The following is a 20,666-nucleotide window of genomic DNA, read 5'->3' as shown; positions in this document are numbered from 1 at the left end:
CTTGTGCTCTAAACCAAGCTGATTTTGTACAACAGAGAGGAGTGGTGAGGTAACATACAGACAGAATTTACTAAAATAGTACCGGTGATAGAAAATTAACACTTTGCTATCAAAAACAGAATTTTCTATACGTCTTTTATTGACTCATAAAAGCTGTTTTAGCACTTCGTATAAATGAAGATACCAGAGATATTAAAAATATGTTCCAAATGCTTCACTATATACTTTGTTTTTCTTCTTCACTAGATCATGAATGGACTAGTTTGAGTAAATTAGATTATGAATGTTGGAGAAATCTTCCACTCTCATCTTGGTAAGAATAACTTCAAATGCGATTGTTACTGTCTGTCATTGAAGCACATAGAAGGGGGACTCATCTAAACCTTTGTGACTTGATCTAAACCTTTGTGACTTGATCTATCACAACCCATGTATCTCTAGTCTGAATCGCAGACCTCTACAAAACCCCAGGTAGTATATCTATAAGGAGCACGAATCCGTTAGTGGATGCCAGCCCCGGGGGGCAGTGGGTTTACCAACTGACGGTATGTGCGGCGAAAAAAATGGCTTTTAGAATTGCACCCTTACAGTGCAGAAAAAAATCGGTGAAATTCATACCCTTACAGTGCATTTTTTCAAATTTTAAACTCTTTTAGAGCCAGGGTGGGTCCATGTACAAAACAGCGGCATGTATCAGTACTTTGTAGCAAATTTCGATTTTAAACACCCACCCACTCCTATAGTACAAAATGTACAAAATAGCAAACTCCCAAAAACACCCCAACACCCCCTATATTTTACAATATACCATCCAGTACTATCCAGAAAACTACCAAATATACCCCTACACCCCTTCATAAAATAAAAATTTTAAGCCAAAAAACTTGAAACTTTGGGGCAAGTTTTTCATTCTTCCCATAAAAAAAATTTCAAAAAATTTTCTCGAAAATTGACAAAAACAATTGAGAATTTAAAAAAATTTTCGACAAAAATCTAAAATAAATCACAATTTGGCTTTTTAGTACACAAATACTAAGCAGAAAATCCGAAATTTGACCCTGACACCCCCTGTATAGTACACGTATACTAAACAGCAAATCAGAAATTTGACCCTGACATCCCCATGTATAGTACACAAGTACTAAACAGCAAATCTTTTTTGAAAACACCCACCCACCCCATGATACATGCCGCTTTTTTGTACATGGACCCCCCCCCCATGTTAGAGCAAAAAAAATCAACATTTTCGAGCAAAAATTTGCAATTTTCCCCAGATTTGCTGAAATTTTACCCTTACAGTGCACTTATCAAAAGTCCACCCTTACAGTGCACTTATCAAAAGTCCACCCTTACAGTGCATTTCTGATATTTTGAAAAACATACCCTTAACCGCCGCACATACCCGTCGGTCAATTTGCCTGACTGCCCCCCCCCCCCCCCGGATGAGCCAGCAGCCTAATGTATCTCTCGAATTTATGTTGTCCCCAGTTTCCAGTTATGTTTAATTTGTTCAGATTCTTCTTGATGAGCTTAAGAATATTTTTGGTTAACTTGTCATCCTCTTGAAGGAAATTGTATTGACTGGAGCAAGAATGTGTATTTGAATATTTCATATCGTTAAGTATGTATGATTTCTATTGAAAAGAATAGTCATTCAGAGACAATCCTACTTTAATGCTTTTCCTTGGTTTTCATGAATCCAAATTCAGTTCACATTCCATATTTTGACTCGTTATACCAAAATAAGGAAAGCCATGAAATAATCATTTTGATAATTTCAGGAAAAGGTTAGAATCAAGGTACTTGTATGGTCGGAAATCATTTTGTTTTGATGACATTCCACTTCAATTGAACGTTTGATTAAGACGACCAATTAATACTTCCAATCTATCATTTGTAATTTTTTTTCTTAAGAACTTTCGAGATTGATAGAAACGTTGTCTAGTGGTAGAGAAATTTTAGATGAGGCGTAATTTTTGAGAAAGTGACCCTCCTATAATAGAAATCTAATATTCAAGTTTCTTAAATCAACAAACCTTGAAAATTTCAATTTTCCAAGACGTGTTTTTTCGTGTTTAGAAGTTTCTCTTTCTTAGAACTTAGCTAAATTTCTTATAAAAGCCAGGATTGAGGAAAAGGAAACTTGACGTATCAATAAATAGCATTTACCGATTAGGAAAATTGAGTACTGTAGAAACAACTGATGCCTCTCTTGATTACATGGTCATAAACTACTACGAAGAGGAGGGCAACTCGTTAAGCTTTACTGTATTGAATTTTCTTGAGAAATTTTAAAAGTTTGTTATTGTATAATGAGATGAAAGGAAGGATTTTCATGAAGTTGGTTATATTCTATTATTGATGATTTCACTTTTATTTGATTTCCCTGTGGTTCCATCAAAGAAATCCTATTTTTCCTTCGCCAATCGAATTTAATAAATCAAGTGATTTGAATTTTTAATATTTTTGTAAGGTTTAATTTCTATTTTTGAAAGGATTGTGAATTGTTTTCATCTAAAGGGTATATGAAAAGGAAGGCCGTCATGTTGCAAATAGTTGAGGACTCTACGGACGAAGAAATGTCCCCAATCAACACAGAAGACCAAAAAGAACTAGATGATTTCCTAGTGTACACAGACCCTGATCATTCCAGTCATTTCTTTCAAAAACTTTACGACCTGTACACACGTTGTGAACTTTGTGATATCACTTTGAGAGTGAATGATGAAACGATTCCAGCGCACAAAATCGTTTTGGCTTCCAACAGTCTTTACTTTGAAGGTAAGAATATCATTCTATAAGAAGAAACAAATAATAAGCAAACTGCTCTTCGTGGAACTCTTTGACCTGACATGAACAGAGTTTGTACTTTCTCTACCGAGCTGTCAAGGCTTTAGAGAGTGAGAAACATCTAAAAAAGAACATAAACGTCTTATTTGTTAAACGAAATAAATAAATTGGTTGAGTTTTTCCTTACTTTTTCCCATTCTACTTTTTAGGTATGTTTCTTAGCAACCTGATGGAATCGTCCCAAAATGATGTCGTCATCAAAGAAATAGATTTCAACGTTTTGAAATCGCTGGTCGACTTTTGCTATACTTCTGTTATCAAGATTCACTCATCCAATGTGTTCGAGTTGTTATCAGCAGCAAATATGTTACAATTCGATGGCATCAAAAAATGCTGTTCAAAATTTCTAGAAGGCAAATTAGAACCTAGTAATTGTTTAACAATTGCAAGTTTTGCGGATCTACACACATGTCATGATTTGAAAGATTCAGCCATTGAGTTTAGTAAAAAACATTTTCGACAGGTCATCCAAAGTGAAGACTTCATTAGTATACCTTTTGATCAAATCAAAACTTTATTACAAAGTGACGTCATCTCAGTGACGTCAGAGATTGATATATTTCATGCGATTGTTACATGGATCGGTGCTGATGAAGTTGGTCGGATGAGTTTTTTCAACGACTTGTTCCGTTTGGTTCGTTTTCTCGATCTCTCACCTAAAGTACTTGGTAAGATACTTCACACTTTTATTAACCCTTTAAGTGCCAATGTCGTATATATCAGACAGGAGCTATGTAGGAGGGTGAAGCCCCTATGTAATGCCCAGTTTGAGTTAGAATTCGTCATTTTTGGTCTAACTCGTAGGAATTGGATTGGGCTTCATGGTCAAGCAACAAAAAAAAGTGAGTCTTTTCAGCGAAATTTTAAGCTAAAAAGTCCAAAAAAATGCAAAAATTTGAAAACAATCCACTTTTTTAAGATTTTAACCGTTTTTTGACCATTTTTGGTCAACGATTGAGCCAAGAACCTCCAAATTTGGCCCTGATTTACTTGATTCTGTCTTCCAGCGAATTACTTTGAAGTTATACCACTGGGCAACTTTCTATCATTCAGGCAGGTCCCCCTTAGCCGCTGCCCACCCCGCCCTTCCTAAATCAGGCGGCGCCGAAGGTGCCTAAAAGAAAGAGGAGACTCTAAGCTATCCAACGGACTATAAACGAGCTTCTAACTTCTTCTACATCCGGAGATATAAGCCTTTAAAGTTTGAACTAGCGATTTTCTTTAAAAAAACTTAAGAAAAAATGACCGTGGCACTTAAAGGGTTAAAGGACTGGTTCAAATTTTCATATCGGATAGTTTAAAGGTCCTGAAATGAAACAGAGATGGTCATTTACCAATAAAGTAGCCCGAGTTAAAAAATAGAAGAGAAAAAATGTAGATGAAAATTACTCATATACCTTCTGTCCGATGGTATATATTACATCTTTATCTTAATTCTTTCCACCTATGACTATTTTTGCATTAAACTTGACAGATTTATAAAGCTGTTTTGGAAATTATACCGTATTGAATTAATACAAAAACTTGAGATAAAGTAACTGAGCTCTAGTCTCCTTATTTCATTGAAACAAATTCAATTAGAAGGTTGTAAGTCTTTTTGGATTTTTTTCTCACGGTAGCATTGCATTTGATAGAGAAATTGCACATCAAAGAGCCACCTTTAAGCGATAAGTAGATTAGAAGGGTGTGTGAAAAGTAGAAGTATTATTCTAAAGCGATTTCAATTAACAACATCCATCATGTACGCCTTTTTTCTAACTTCACTGAAAACTCATTACATATTTCGCTTACCTTGCAGTGTAATTTTGATGACTGGTGTTGTCGTGCTAGCATAGTATACACCTTCTACCCCCTTCCATACTCCTGTATCAGACACTATTGGTAGCCTTAAATCACCATTGGAAAATAGGCCAGGAGATTGTTGCCGTGAGAGAAATATCTACTACGTTGAAAGACAGATGGACAGATACGATAATTTTAAGAACCCAATTGATATTAAGTTCCTTAATTTATCCACTGACTTTCACCGTGTCACTGAGACAAGGGTATAGTATAGTGCAACAGTTGAGGGATAAGTATCCTAAAATTCTTCAAACAATCACTACCATTCCATTTCAGTGGACATCATCGAGCCACACCAATACGTTCAAAACAACGTGGAATGCATCAAATTGTTGAGTGACATCAAAACCTCTTTTCTTCTCCCACAAACACACACTTTGAAACAATATCAACCACGATGTCTTCAACTCCCTTCAATGATTTATCTCATCGGTGGTGAAACGAAAAGACAGGTATACTTCCAGAATCCTTTCAAATGATTCCGTTTGGATACGCTGACTCTCAAATATCTAAATGAAAACAGATCCCAACGAAATTTCCATCTCTCTGTTTGAAACAAAAAGTTTTGAATTTAAATAAAAAGATGAATTATATCAGAATCTTTTTTCAAAGTTGTCACCTCTTTCGCACATCGTCAAAATAATCCTTTTCCATCAGGAAAATTCTCATCACTGTCTACACAAAAGAAACTTTTTCTTTGTATCTTACATTGAAACACCCCCTTCTCACAGTCCCGCTGGGAACCCTTCCCACTGGAAAAGTTGGCCAAAATATCGTCCCTGGTGGAAAATTATATTCTAATTTTTTCCCTGCTCCTGGAAATAATCAGATAATCCAATCCCCACTGCAAATTATTGTGCTATTTTTCCCATCCCCACTGAATTTTCTTGCTCAAAAACAATGGAATTCAAATCCCCAGTCATGAGGAAAATGGGAATATCAATCTACATTAATTTCAGGTCTGCTATTTTTACCCTCACTGGCTGAAAAAATCTCACCGGGTCTGTGAGAAGGGGGTGTATTGAACGGTCTGATCAAACTATAAAATCTCAAATATCATTTGTTACATCGTGTAGAATCACATATCTCTCCAGGCGAAAACGTGGTCCATCATCCCCAGGAACATAAGTAGCGCTAAAGTACTCAGGTATTGTGAAACATGAGCTGTTTCAGTATATTAGCTTTATGCTGTTGCAGTTACATACATGCTCATGTGGCTTAAAGTACTTAAGTATTTGATACCTTTAGACTAATTCTGTCCGGATTTTAGAATTTTATAACTTTATACTGTAACTTTAAATGTACCTTTAATTTTGAACGTACCTTGGAAATTGGTTTTAACTTCCCATAGAACTCCTCTAGACTCTTTTTTCATCTCATCAGGTCTACGATACAATAGAATGTTATTGTTTATCAGAAGATCGTTGGCGAACACATCCACGAATGTCCACTCCAAGAGATGGTCTTGCTGCTTCCACTTATGATGGCAAAATATTCGTGGCCGGAGGTAAAGATAGAGGATTTGGCCAAACCGAAATGCTGAATTCAAAAATACAATCTTAGCTTAGCTTGGCAACACCTTAGACGGGAAATGATCTCGAATAAATAACTACTTAAAATTCAAAATTTTGGTTGAGATTTTTTTCTTTCAATAATTAGCACCATTCTCACTAGGCTTCTGCTCATCCTCTAGCGAAAAAAGTTTCTTATAGGAGATATATCTATAGAGGTCTGCGAATCAAACTACATTCTCACTAGTCAAAACAGGAAGACTCGGCCGATACAAATCTAGCCTTGAAACTGCACCACTGCTAGGAATTGCAACTACCTCTCTGTAATTCAATTTTTAAGGGGCTAAGACTTTTCTTCGAATTAAAGAAAGGTTCGAATTATAGAGAGTATTTTACATTATTTTCTAGCCGAATGGACAAATGCTTTAGTACAGAAAGATTCGAATTATAGAGGTTCGAATTAGAGAGTTAGTTGACTGTACTTTTTTTCATCCCCTTACAGGGTACGACGGAACGCAATCACTGAACACGTGCGAATTCTACGATCCAGTGGTGGAACAATGGCAACCATACCATTCGATGTCAGTTCCCCGACATGCGTTCAGTATGGCTGAATTGAATGGATGGCTGTATGTGGCAGGTGGAAGTGATTTTGTTAACACTGAATACAACTCTGTTGAAAGATACGATCCCATTAGGTAGAGAAGATATGAATCTGAAATTATTAAAAAAACTGATAAAACAACAATTCCCTTATCACTAATCCAGGGTCGGATACAGGAGGTAGGCTATCTTATTAATGGAGAGTAATTAGTTTCCATATAAGGTAATACGATAATAAAGTGCACTCTCCTCCATTGGTTATAGCCTCCCTCTGTATCCGAGCCTGCTAATCCATCCAACCAAACTAAGGCTTTTGACACAAGAAACGGTTTTTTGGCTTGAACTCACTGGTAATTTGCAACTTTCAAAAGTATACTACTTCTCTTCATGTTCATGAATCGCATACCGCATACAACCGCTAGTATACTATTTGGAACACGAAACCGTTAGAGGATACTACCATTAGCCTTGGCTATATTGAAACTCTCAAATTTGCTTTTTAGGGATGTATGGGAAACCGTAGCAAGTATGACAAACAAACGAGAAGGACTCAGTCTAGTGTCGCATGATCGCATATTATACGCTATGGGAGGTGAAAACGGGATCTCTATTCTGAATACAGTAGAAATGTACGATCCGAGGTCTGGCGTATGGAATAATTGTTGTCCTATGGGGTACCGGCGCCGTTATTTTGGGGCAGCAATATTGGACAATCGGCTCTATAGCGTCGGGGGCAGTGATTACGATGAAGACTTAAACACTGTAGAGATTTTTGAGCCACGGACAAATCGATGGTACCCGATTCCATCAATGAAGCGACGTCGTGAAAGTGTTGCAGTCGTCGCTATTGACGGGAAATTGTACGCCCTGGGTGGTGCTTGTATTAATAGAGAACTTGATTCAGTGGAGGTGTTTGACCCTATTGCAAACCAATGGGAAGAATCGGGAAAAATACCGACGTGTAAGGAAGGAATGGCTGCTGTTATACTTTGATAAAAAATGAAGGCTCGTTAGATGATATGATTAGAATTTCGAATCATTTATCGATTCAACTTCCAGCAAGACTGACATCTACTCACAAATTTCATGGAGCAGCTAGACAATTTTCAAATCTTCATCTAAGAGCTATTACAAAGAAGATTAGTACTTTTTTAAATGTTTTTCCTATCATAGCTTAGTCTCAGGCAGGACTGAGAATGGAAAATAGAGTTTTTAGGTGGGGTGCCAACTTTTGAAGAATGGGTTTTTATATAATTTAATGAAATTAATATTTATTCATCCATTTTGTAAAATGAATTTTTATAAAAAAGTAAAGAAAAAAAGAAAAATCATAGGATAAAATTTTGAAAGATGCTAAATTTATTGTTTTGGATCTATGGAGAAATATTTTTGCTTCAAAATCTTTTTAAGAAATTGTCAACAAAATAATTGAAATTTTGAAAATAGAATATTATCTCAAGTTAAAGCAGGAGAGGTGGTTAGTTTCAACTAATAAGATTCCCTGGGGTATCTTTTTGTTGTGTTTAATAAATCCCTAGGATGCTTTATGAAGTAAAACGTAAACAAAAAAATCTCTGAAATCCTTCCTTTCCTCTATTTCTTTAAGAAAACCTAAATTATTCAAAAGCATCAGTCACTCTTAGTGGAAAGATTGATGAAAAATCAGTTGCTCTGTTCTTCATTTCAAAATTTTTTGATTCATTATTCAGTTCGTTTACATCTCTTTCTATTCAGTATGAAAAAGTGCCGATTTGATTGAATATTCATTCATACGGGCTTCTCTAAAGAGAAATCACTGCTTCGAGTGTTTAAACAAATCAGTGATTTTTACTTCAAAATTCTTAGCAGGTCATGTGTTGAAGATGGATGGAGGTTTGTTTTGAAAACTGAGTAAAGTATCGCTTTCAATAACTTTTTCTAAAAGGACCTATGCATCCTGTATATGAAATTAATCTTGGGCTTAGAAAATTACTTCCTTCCTAGAATTATGGTCAATTAACTCATTACCATTCATTTTATAAAGAAAACTAAAAATTAATTGAAGTTGACATAACGAAGACTGGTTAATCTTGGATAAGGAAGAAACTCTACAAGTTGCCAATCGAAAATTTGGTGGCGTGGAGCTGAGCTTTGGTATTTCGTAAAAGAGGTCAGGGCTTTGTCAACCAAGAGATCACAGTGAGTTTCAAAAAACGTACAAAATGGGACCAAGATTATCAGATCTTCTACAACAGGACAGATACGTTTTACCAGAGGTGCAACGAGACTATCAGCACCAGAATGTTAGCACTCCTTTCTATCCATCAGTCCTCGCACCGAAGAACAACAAAAAAGACAACGTCGACCTCAGTACATCAGAGCTGACCAAATTTCCAGATCTTTCGGGAAGACACTCCATACGATGTCTGAATCTAAATAACAACTATTTGAAAACACTTTCGCATGAACTTTCATCTCTGGACAAACTCAAGGAGTTACGACTCCAACACAATCGAATGGTATATCTTCATCCAGCGATATGGAGTCTCTCACAACTAGAGACTCTTGATTTGAGCTTGAACGCTATCGCGACCCTACCAAACGAAATTGGATGTTTGAAATGCTTAAAAAAGCTGCATCTCGGATACAATAAGTTATATAAACTACCGGAAGATATAAAATTACTGGAAAATTTGATTGAGCTGAACTTGGAAGGGAATCGCTTCATTGAGATGCCTCTATCACTTGTTTACATAAAGAGACTACAAAAGCTTAACCTGAATAACAACAAAATTAGTTATTTACCAAAAGAAACAACAAGACTCCAAAGTCTACAAGAACTACACTTGCTACATAATCCGGTCAGTAAAATACACGTTAAAGCAATCGACTATTTACTACAACTCCAAGTATTTGAATTTGGCACTCTTCAAAATGGCGAAAACAAAATTACGAACCCTAATGGACGTAGACTTGTTTTGCCAAGTAAACCATGAATATAATAATCTTTAATCTATTCGTGAAAACAAGTATAGCAAGTAAAGAAATTTCAAAATCTTAAGAATGAGAATAATTATCACGTTATGTTTCTTTGGTTTCAGCCATTTGAATTCTCGATCTTTTGAAAGTAAAGAGCATGGTTTTAATCATTCAGTATAAGGCCCCAAACGGACAAGAGAGGAATCTTCAATATCAAGCAAGAAAAAGTGAAGCTTTTTTGATCTTGAATCTAGCACTTTCTTTGTTTTTACACGGTTCATTTTAGAGACTCAGCCATAGATTTTATTTTCAATCCGGCGTTTGTGATAAAACCACGCAGGTCACGAGTTTTGAATGGGAAATGAGCGACCTAATTTCCAAAACAAAAGTTCCCTCTCTAGCCCTTTGGTGGGATGGACTGGAGTTTTTACAAGAGACTTCACTAATTGGCTATTTGAAGTAATAGAGATGATGCGTTCTTTAGAAAAAGTAACAAAATTGTTTTATTACAGGTTAACGACCAACCAAATCAAACGAGAGCTTGTAAAAACTCCAGCTTGTCCCCCTTTGGTGCTTTACACTCAATTGTTTTAATTTCCTGAGAAGACTTGCACGAATGTATTGCAGAAGAATGGTTCTTTCAGAAGTTTGCGGAATGTTATCAAGAAGTTCATAAAAAGTACAGTTAGAACAAGTAGGTCAAATTAGACTTGTTCCAAAAACACGATAAACAGTTCCATTAAACGCATCTTTGAACGAATACAAACACAACTCGATCCAAGGGAAGTGTTTCAAATTCATTTTCACTCTTGGATTGATCGAGTCGTCTAACAAAGTCTTCATTTTCAACTCTACGTTTTCACGTCTCGCTGAGTCAGTCAATAAAATGTGTGGGGTCATCGAGTTCAAGAAATATTCTGCCTCTTTATCGTAGACGTCAGCTTTTAAAAGTCCTGTGTGATCTTCGACCAGTAATTGAAAATATATCTTATGCTCTAGTTCTTTTTCCGGGCAGCTCGGACAACACTTATTGGAGGTACTACGTGAATATATTGTATCACACCCATTACACATTTTCATAACAAAGTCTTCGATCGAGCGTGGTTTTATACCGATTAATTTCCCTCGTAAACGAAATTTATTTGGTACGGCTGTATTTTGAATTGTCTGTATTGCACGAAAGGGTTGTGCTGGGTAGTCAGTGGTTGTTAAAGAGTCTTGTAAAGGTCTCGGTACGTGTTCTCTTGCTTTATTGGCTTGATAATTGTCCATTAAAGCTTGTACCCGCCCCTTGATGTCTGCAACACCAGTACGATCTGCCTCAACAATGGAAATTCCACGCCCGTAGGAGCGCCCAGAATGAAGAATAACTTCCGCCCAACCTTTACTGTCTTGCACCTAAAGAATGAAAAAAAAAGTAAGACATTTTCGGGATTGCAGTATTAAGATTTCAGGCAAGATTGACCGATTGGATCAAACTTGCAAACAAGTCTGTTATAACACTGTTTAAATATACAACTAAAAATTAAAGTAGATTTAGCTATAGATGGACATTGAGATGAACGTGCCGTAGAGGAGGGGGACTCGACAATTATTCCGAGCGCCTTTTTTCTTCAGCTCGTTGCATTTATTTTGCTTCCCTTCACTTTTTTTGCCGAGAAAGGCTATTTTGAAAACTTTCGGCTATTTTTCATAATGTCTTTTCAAATTGACTCGAAATGGGTCCTAAAATAGAACTTTTAACCCCCGAAAAACCGCTAATAAATATCGTCTTGTCGAAAACGTTACATGGTTTCTCCAAAATCTTAAAAGGTGGAAAATTAAACCAGGCTTTTCAAAGGATAAGCTTATAGTCGTTATAATTTAGAAAACTGACCTCCCAAAAATGAGTGATTGATTTTTTTTCTTTCGAGCTTTACTTTTTTTCATTTAGGGGCCCATTTAGACGACTAATTTACTACCAAGAAACATTTGTAAAAACACGAGTTCTGTTAAATGAATTCTCATACCTCTTTCAGATTGAATGTGTGTATCATTCCAGAAGTATAGGTGCTGTAGGTCACTCTTTTGATGTGTAGATTACAAAATAAAACATAATCACCCACTTTTAAATCGTCCAGAATCTTTACATGGTCGTCAAAAACTGAAATATCAAAGGAATGGTTTCTGGTGGCTTCTGCAGCGTCTTGGTCAACCCAGTGCATAAGACATGTATTATCGATTTTGCCACTTTGTCTAAACGATGAAAAACTGACTTTACTTCCATCCGATACTTTCAATAGACAATAATTTGTTTCGAATCTGTAAATCCCAATCACTTTTGCCATGCAATTAACGTAGCTGTTCATAGTAAAATCTTTGAACATTGTCAGGTTAGTTGCATCTTCGTCGACTGATGTAACATTTGTTTTGTAGAATTCACAGAGGGCTTCTACTGTTCTTCTGTCTATAATGGTGAAAGTGAAATTCTCATGAGATGATTTGACATTCTCCACATCATCCATTGACACCACGATCCTAAAATCAATAGGTGGATATTGTTATGGATGTTTAGAGTTTCACCACTTCCACGTTGTTCATTTTAGCCTTTTAAAAGGTCTGGAGCCATGGTAGCAGCATACTGGAGCTAAAAATGGACATTTTTTGCGGGTATTTTTCTCGATATTCTATGCATAGAAATTTCAAAAAAATGAAAAATCTAGTGCCCGTTTATCATCCTATTTATCATTTCTTTCTTACAAATATACCACATGAGGAACTTTCCTTAAACTCTTTGGTGATCCCTAAATTCATATTCTATCTGACTATGTTGGCCGTAGTTCTACTATCAGCAAAACAATGAAAAATATTCTTGGCTAGAAGATCAGTGAGTTTTGAAGAAGGAGATTGAAGGAGAATCTTACCATGCATAAGCTCGTTTATTAGCTTGCAATTGTAACCTTCCATTAAAGAATTTGATGAAGGCTCTGTGAATTCGTACAATGTCTCCAATCTTGTTGATTTGTGGTAGTTCATCAACACTGTTACCAAACAAATTACATCTGATGCCTTTCTCCAGATCGTCTTGCACAGATTCATCGACCAATGTAAGCATGGAGTTATATTGACCAGTACTGGTGCGGATGGGTTCTCTGTAATATTTGACAATACCATAAATGTTGACATCTCGATCACCTTCTTTCAACTCGGAGATCTTTGTATATTTATAATCACTAGTAGCCATTTTATTTTTATCTAAAGGCAGAAATTAACATTGTGATTAACTTAGTATTAAAGACATTCAATCCTTCATCAGAAAAAAAACCCCAGAGAAAAAGATTGTTGGGTCAAAATTTAGAAAATTTGTTGAACTCAAGGGCTCAATACCTGATATTTACGACTCTAAAAACTTTTTTATAGTTCTCATGAAAAAAAACTTCAATGTGTTCTATACAGACAAAAATTACCAATCCTTCTTCAAAGTAGAGTTCAGTAGAGAGATGGATGCAAATGGAAGGAATATGTATTCCTCATTCCCCTCATTAAATAGAAATGTTCTCTATAATTGTATAGTGATAAAGCTTTTTCCCAGCACCACCTATCCCTAAATAATACCCCTGCAAATTGAAAAGGTAAGTTCTCCTAGAATGAGTTACATTTAAAATAATCTTGGATTTGGATCAAACAAGCCTCTGATTAAAAACGAAATATTAATTATCTTAAAAATAATCTTAATCCTATTCGTACTAGGGGGAGGGGTTTTTTCTGGTAGGTGGTGAAAATAATGTTAATAACTTCTGAAATCTTTCGAAATTTTCTGTAAATTCCGAACTTTTATTTAGCTTCAAAATAAACACCTAAAATGTTCACACCTTGAGCATGATGACATCTCTGACAGTAAGGTGTCATAAAGATTGACACATTTCCAGTACAAATTTCCACTCATTTTCTTCATTCGCATTTTCTTCTGTTCCATTATCATTAGTAGAAGGAACCTCATTAAATATATCCTGGGTATCTAGACTCAAAATTTCAGAAAAAAAACTCTTACCTCAACATACAAAGTTTCTAAAATTTTAGATTCTCTGGTGTAACTAAAAAAGTCTGATACAGTTTGTTTGATGCTGTATGTGAGTTAACCCTTGCTGACAGACTATTAAAACTTTGGAAACCCAGGTAGACACACATAATTAACTTACCACAAAACCTCTTTTACAAACTCAATAAACTTTCAACACAACTTTAAACTACATCAAAACATCAGCCACATTTATAAAGGCTCATTTCCAGCGGCCATTTTGTTTAAAAATGGACCTGTGTTTTCATTGTCATTTGTTTATACTATTTGTCAGCTTTTTTCCATAAATTATGTGCGCACATAGAAACATATCGAAAAGCTTGCGAAAATTCTGCTCAGTGACTCGGAGCAAATCAAACAATCAGATACACTCACATATGCAGGGACAAATATCCCTGCAAACGAGTTAGTTGGGCAAGACTGTAAACCAGAGACAAGATAATAAAAAACTAGATGGTGAAATTGTTTACGGTCTGTATATCCAGGCTACATTAAATATAGCTTTAGCATCTAAAAAATGTTCATTAGTGAATTCTTCACAAAGTTTGATGATATCCTTTCCACTACCCACTTGATACTCTGTCGTTAATTTTATTTTAACATTTCTTTCTGACAAGGCAACAAAAAAATGAAGACTATCTACATCCTTGCCTTGAGCTTCCAATAACAAATAATACAAACGTAGATTTGGAGGAAATCTTTTTTACGATCCATACGATCAAATTTCATGGTAGCCTTTGGTGATTTCTTTGATAATGATAGTCTTACACAATGAGATGACATCGGTACATAACTTTACATGCACTGAAGGGACAAATACCTAGCTATATGGTAGCCATTACCTTTGTATTCTACGTATAATTAGGTTGATTGATGATAGCTGTTCAATAAAATTTCCTTTTATCTAAAGTAGGAGCAAAAAGAAATTAAATTTTTCTTTTTTCATGAGATGATACAACATGGTTGAGCTAGAATTGGCAGATTTTCAATTATCAAACTTACTTGAACTTACTTAAACTTTATACTTTAACACACCTTAGAAACCAAAGTTCGAGTAAGTTCGGCTAAGCTAACTTTACTTGTTTGAATAAGTTCAAATAAAAGCGTGGTTTGAGTAATAGGGTCTGATTTACTATTGTTTTGAATAAGATATGAATTTGAACTTGAACCTATTTTCCCAGGATAAACAGTTGACAGTATGGAATTGGAAAGTATTTTTTTTTCAGTAGGGCACACAGTCGCCTCTTGTGTCCATAAACTCAGTATTTAACAAATGAATTTTCACTGACTGACTGATAGCGTGTCCTTTTTAATTTTTTTGTTCTCCTTCAAAATGGCAGACGCTGATAGGAGAATTATACCGTAAGTTGGTCTAATGTCGACATCTCTCTTCTAATTTTGACACCCTTTTTAGAGATAGGGATAGTAAGAAGGTCGGGATCACTGATAGACAAAACATTTTTCTTAAAAGGATGTCGAAATTAGAAGAGGGATGTAGATATTAGACCAACTTACGGTAGAGTGCCCGCCGAAAACCGCCTGCCACCTACCCCCCAATAAAATGAATTACAAGCGTGTAATTTACAGCGTGGGTGATGTCATGCGCTCCATCGCGATGCTGCAAATTTCTTCATTTTTGAAGAAGGCAAGTTGGGGGAAAGATGAAAATGGAACCAAGATATTTAGCTCATGAAAGCCACCATTCATATTCACAAACTTTGAAAGCCCCACACAGTTAGTCACACTAGGAAATCAAGCTTTCAGAAAAAACAACATCAGTCATCTACAGGATGTATTTGCAACAACAAGGATGAGAGTTACCTGAATCAAGTTCGCAAGACAATTTTAAATTAAAACTTGAAAGTTTGAAACAAAATAAAACGTGCAGCAGCCAAAATCAACCAACCAAAGTTTGTCATTCAATTCCAGAGACAGCGCTTCGATTTTTAAGGCCTTGTTTATATGCTAAAGTAAAAACAATTCCGCACATGTAAATGGGTCAGTGTTTGAGGTCCGGCAAAATTTCCGGGAAGTAGCCTATCCGGCAGTGCGCGGATCTAGGTGGGTTCCGCCTCCCCCGTAGATCTTTTTCTTGGGAAGTTGATCTTCAAATTAGTTCTCTAGGTTGGCTTGGCTCAAATTGTTTCATCTATGGCTCAAATTTTAGACAATTTCTCAAAGTTTTTGAGAATGTTAATTTCATTAAAAAGCGCTGGGTTATTTTTTCATGAATCCCTTCATGAATCCCTTTAGAAGTTTAGCGGCGCATTTTTTTGCTTGAGAGCCATGTAAACGATATAGCGCTTTTGCAGCATTAATCTTTGATACGCATTTTGGCGGGACGCTAGTGTCCCGGGGGGGGGTACTAGGGTTGGCGAATGAGGGGTATGTGCGGACGAGACCTCCAAAAACTGACCCTTAGAGAGACTGATTTTTGCTGAAAAGGTGACCCTTAGAGAGACTTTTTGAATTTTTTTTTCTGATTTTTGAAAAAAGTCATACCCTTAGAGAGACTTTATGACAATTTTTTCTCTGGAAATCAAAAAATTTCCTAAAAATCTTGAATTTTCCAACCCTTAGAGCTCAATTATGGCAATGATTTTACAAAAATTAGAGCTCAAAATTGCAAAATCGCACAAGAAATCTGGATTGTCTTTTTCTAAAAAAGGATGGAAAATCTTGTGATGACTTTTAAAAGAAACTGTCTAAATTTCCAAAGCTCATTTTTCAACTACCAGCAGTATAATTTTCTGCTAAAAAAGTGGCAGGGTTGGCAAACGATATCATCTATCTATCTATCTATCTATCTATATATTTCAGTAGTTAACAACATAAATGTTTGTTCTCCCTACATATAAAAGCATTAACAAAAATAAGATAACTGAAATTGGTTTAATAATAAAAAATGTTTGTATGTTTATTCAATAATAAATATGTTAAAAATTCTAAAAAAAAAATCTAAGTATGTTTGGTTGAGGACAAAGCCTAGGTTATCGAGATTAAGAGTAACGAGCATAAGGCTAACAAAATGTTCTGAGAATGCCAAGATACGTGGAGGCAAAGTAGTAATGAGAAGTTTGAGCCTCAGGCTTAAGTCATGAGTAGTAATTAATAATATTGACGTTCTAGGCAAACTAAAATGGTGTAAAGTTAAATCAAAAGTTAAAAATTTAATTAAATTAAATTTTAAAATAAACCAGTATTGTGCTAAAAAGATTAATAAACTAACTAGAAATAAAGAGACATAGCTAAAGTAAAAATATTTTTGGTAAGTAGGCAAGTGACGTCAAAACAAAATTGCTTCAAAGATGATTAAGTGAGTAGAGTGCAAAGATATATGAATTGGATAAATAGGTTAGGGCAGGGCAATCCGATGATTAAGTGAAGTGAAAAAGAGGCCTGACGTCTGGATTTGATTTAAAAAAAAACTAATAATCTAATTCTTTAGAAAATAACGAGAAGTTGCATCTTTAAATTCATTCCTATCTTCCATATTCAAAATGTTAGCTGGCAATTTATTCCACCAGTTAATAGATGCTGGGATAAATGAGTCCTGGTACGCAATTACACGTCCATGTATTGGTTGGTATTTATTACTATCCCGAACTGGTTTGGGTAAAATACCAGGCATAACAAGTTTCCCTCCTCTTATATCAGGTAAAAGAACGACTGAATCAACTTTTCGATGATGTTCTAGAGGTTTCCAGCTCAAGTCCTTCATCATTCTAGTGGGACTAGCCTCCCACCTCCAATCAGAATAAACAAACCGGGCCCCTTTTCGTTGGACCATTTCAAGTTGATCGCAAAGTAATTGATTTGATATAGGATTCCAAACTGGTGAAGCATACGATACGATTGGTCGGACATAAATGTTGAACGCTTTCTCCTTTATTTTACGAGAACATCCTCGCAAATTTCTTTGTAAGAACGATCGTTTTTGGTTGGCTTTCTTACAAATAGCATCGATGTGTGTATTCCACTTAAGCTTCTTGTTTAAAGTCACCCCGAGATATTTGGCATTTGATACTTTCTCGAGGTTCTCGTTATGGATTGAATAAACAGATTCTATGGGTTTGGTTTTGTTCGTGATGGTGATATGCTTGCATTTTTGTGGGTGGAATTCCATGTCCCAGAGTGTTTCCCATTCTTGTAGAGCTGTAAGATCCTCTTGGAGAATGAGAGGGTCAGCCATGCTTTCTATGGTACGATATAAATAAGCATCATCAGCGAATAAACGGATATCCGATTGGACATAAGAAGGCATATCATTAATGTATATCAAAAATAGCAGTGGCCCAAGCACGGTGCCTTGTGGTACTCCTGACAAAACATTGGCCTTTTTCGAATGTTCCCATTTAAGATAACCTGTTGAGTGCGATTACTAAGGAAAGCCTCGATCCATTTCAGTGTGGAGCCACGGATACCATAGTGAGAAACTTTACAACGAAGCTTAAAATGGTTAACCTTATCGAAGGCTTTGCTAAAGTCTAATAATATTGAGTCAGTTTGTTGTTTGTCGTTTAGGTTTTTAGCAAAGTCATTTACAGTGGTCAATAGTTGGCTTACGCATGATCGGTTTTCTCTAAATCCATGCTGGTAATCACTTTAACACTTTATTCTTGTTCAAATGTGTCATGATGTTACTGTATATGATATGTTCTAAACATTTACATCAAATCGATGTGAGAGACACAGGCCGGTAGTTTTCAGCCTGATTTTATAAACAGGAACAATAAACGCGTGTAACCAATCTGTCGGAAATGATCCTTTGCTAAGTGATGCGTTAAATATCGATGTTAGGGCAGGTGATATTTCGCTAGCAAATTCCTTCAGAAACCTTGCTGAAATATTATCAGGCCCTGATGCTTTCTGAGGGTTAAGCTTTGACAACAGAGAGCGGACACCGTTTTCTTTGATTTCAATATCGGGCAATGTATTTTCAACAATTGGCGATCTGATGGGTGGTATATCTTTGTTGGGCTTAGAGAAAACGCTGCAATACTGTTCATTAAGGATATCAGCTTTCTTTTGGTCATCAATGATGATACTCCCATTCTTTTTTAATGGGGCAACTGTGATATTGTCTTTTTGTTTGTACTTAATATACTTATAGAATCGCTTGGTATCGGTAGATTCTAAGACGTTTTCCTTGATGTAGTTGTCATGTGCTTTACGACATTTAGTCGCGCGGCTGAGGTCGAAAAAAGTGGCTAGAAAATGATTTTCGTGATACACCTCTTAGATTCCACTTTTTTCGATGGAGACTCTCGAATTAGTATATGTAGATTCCAAAATCAAAAAGTTTCCACGATATTATCGTGCAAGTAACGAGTAATTGGCGATTTTTTGCGTTTCCAGGCAAAATTGCAAGGCCTGGAAATTCATGATTTTTGGGGGGTCTTCAAATTTAAAAAAAACCTACATCACATGGTAGAGCTCTTCAAACTGAGCAAAAAAGTGTATTACACCAAAGTCCCAACTTCTCTAGATCAAAAGTTATGGGCCTATTTGTGGTCAAAAAGGTGTTTAATTTTGCATAAATTAATGCAGATTGTGGGGAAATTCCCTGTTTTCCATCAGTTTTGCACCACAAATAGGCCAATAAATTTTGATCGAGAGAAGTTGGGACTTTGGTGTAATACACTTTTTTGCTCAGTTTGAAGAGCTCTACCATGTGATGTAGGTTTTTTTTAAATTTGAAGACCCCCCAAAAATCATGAATTTCCAGGCCTTGCAATTTTGCCTGGAAACGCAAAAAATCGCCAATTACTTGTTACTTGCACGATAATATCGCGGAAACTTTTTTGATTTGTAATCTACACATACTAATTCGCGAGTTTCCGTTGTTTTTTTTGGAATCTAAAAGATGTATCACGAAATGAAACGTTTTTCGACCTCAGCCGCGCGACTAATTGTTTTCTGCACTCATTAACGACGTGTCGGAATCTGCACCAATCCGATTCAAGTCTTGTTCGTTTTGCACGCTTGTAGAGACGTTTCATCCACACCAGGATGTATCCTCTCTTATTTTCCCCCTATTTTCTACTTTCCTATCTTCTATCCTGATTTTCTGACTTTCTCTAGTGTTTCTAACTGTTTTCTAAGTATTTTTCTGAAATTTGCCTGTACAAATTTGCCTTTCACCGAAATTAATAGGTCTCCTATCCCGGCTAGCTCGAACCACCAAATACAAGCAACCTAAGTTTACAAACCCAATGCCTAACAGCTTGCGCCAACGAGACACGGCATAAAGCTGTCATTCGCAAATACTTATAGCATGTAATTTACAGACCTTTATTAAGAAAGCTACCAACTTTACCGGTGCACCTACAAGGATCCCTACCTATGGGATCCTAAGGTGTACACAGGGTACAGATGCCCCTAAGAAGGCCTTCGGCCTTATATTGTGACTTTCGAGCTCCAACCCTAACCCTAATGCCTAACTGATAATAACCGAACCCCCGTCTAGGTCCGCGGATTGAAAAATTTCACTTGCATCCTGGTGGATGATATCCTCTGCCAACCACAAGCAGCCAAGTACAGTGGCGACGGGGAATCTCTTGTGGTGGGAAAAGTGGAATCTGATGATAAAAAAAGGACATGACTGAATTAATAGAGGAAAATTTTTGGAATTAAATACCCATCTGGTTCCTGGCGTTGGCATTTGAGCAGTTTCGAGAAAATCAATATGTCCTGATGAAAGTGATCTTTTGCTAGCTAATACCTTTGGTCTCCCAGCTAAACCATAAAACCATGCCGGACAACAAATTTCCCGCGCAAGCTTAGGAACTCCACTTATTTTATCAAGATCTTTCCACTGACCTTTATATAGGTTGGGAATTTCA

The 20,666-nt window shown here is 36.1% G+C and overlaps 4 protein-coding genes across 4 annotated transcripts in view; 2 read left to right on the top strand and 2 right to left on the bottom strand.

Annotated features, from left to right (window-relative positions):
• LOC136806446 (kinesin-II 85 kDa subunit-like) overlaps positions 1-20,666 on the bottom strand; it is a 205,037-nt gene that overhangs the window by 81,507 nt on the left and 102,864 nt on the right. The gene's annotated exons all lie outside the window — the stretch shown is intronic.
• LOC136806439 (kelch-like protein 20) lies at positions 285-8,273 on the top strand. Its single transcript, XM_067063017.1, has 7 exons — positions 285-313; positions 2,521-2,781; positions 3,000-3,518; positions 4,969-5,144; positions 6,076-6,199; positions 6,706-6,901; positions 7,310-8,273. The coding sequence occupies exons 2-7, from the start codon at positions 2,526-2,528 to the stop codon at positions 7,797-7,799; spliced, it is 1,761 nt and encodes a 586-aa protein (XP_066919118.1). The 5' UTR covers positions 285-313; positions 2,521-2,525; the 3' UTR covers positions 7,800-8,273.
• On the top strand, positions 9,008-9,781 carry LOC136806469 (leucine-rich repeat-containing protein 69-like). Its single transcript, XM_067063050.1, has one exon. It carries the CDS (start codon positions 9,008-9,010, stop codon positions 9,779-9,781), a length of 774 nt encoding a protein of 257 aa, XP_066919151.1.
• Positions 10,382-20,597, bottom strand: LOC136806449 (protection of telomeres protein 1-like). The gene is made up of 4 exons (XM_067063028.1): positions 20,462-20,597; positions 12,668-12,998; positions 11,774-12,281; positions 10,382-11,162 (listed from the first exon to the last, which is right to left on the bottom strand). The coding sequence occupies exons 1-4, from the start codon at positions 20,463-20,465 to the stop codon at positions 10,464-10,466; spliced, it is 1,542 nt and encodes a 513-aa protein (XP_066919129.1). The 5' UTR covers positions 20,466-20,597; the 3' UTR covers positions 10,382-10,463.

The sequence above is a fragment of the Clytia hemisphaerica genome, unplaced genomic scaffold (assembly GCF_902728285.1).
Source record: "Clytia hemisphaerica strain Z4C2 unplaced genomic scaffold, Clytia hemisphaerica genome assembly, whole genome shotgun sequence".
Lineage (NCBI taxonomy): Eukaryota > Metazoa > Cnidaria > Hydrozoa > Leptothecata > Clytiidae > Clytia > Clytia hemisphaerica.
This window is presented reverse-complemented; position numbering and strand designations above follow the sequence as displayed.

Excerpts from the sequence above, each read along its gene's own strand:
- LOC136806439 (XM_067063017.1), top strand. The coding sequence starts at position 2,526 with ATGAAAAGGAAGGCCGTCATGTTGCAAATAGTTGAGGACTCTACGGAC. Across the intron at positions 3,519-4,968 it reads TCTCTCACCTAAAGTACTTG|TGGACATCATCGAGCCACAC; the intron begins GTAAGATACTTC and ends ATTCCATTTCAG. Across the intron at positions 6,902-7,309 it reads GAAAGATACGATCCCATTAG|GGATGTATGGGAAACCGTAG; the intron begins GTAGAGAAGATA and ends TTTGCTTTTTAG.
- LOC136806469 (XM_067063050.1), top strand. The coding sequence starts at position 9,008 with ATGGGACCAAGATTATCAGATCTTCTACAACAGGACAGATACGTTTTA.
- LOC136806449 (XM_067063028.1), bottom strand. Across the intron at positions 12,282-12,667 it reads AATAAACGAGCTTATGCATG|GATCGTGGTGTCAATGGATG; the intron begins GTAAGATTCTCC and ends TATTGATTTTAG. Across the intron at positions 11,163-11,773 it reads ACACATTCAATCTGAAAGAG|GTGCAAGACAGTAAAGGTTG; the intron begins GTATGAGAATTC and ends TTCATTCTTTAG.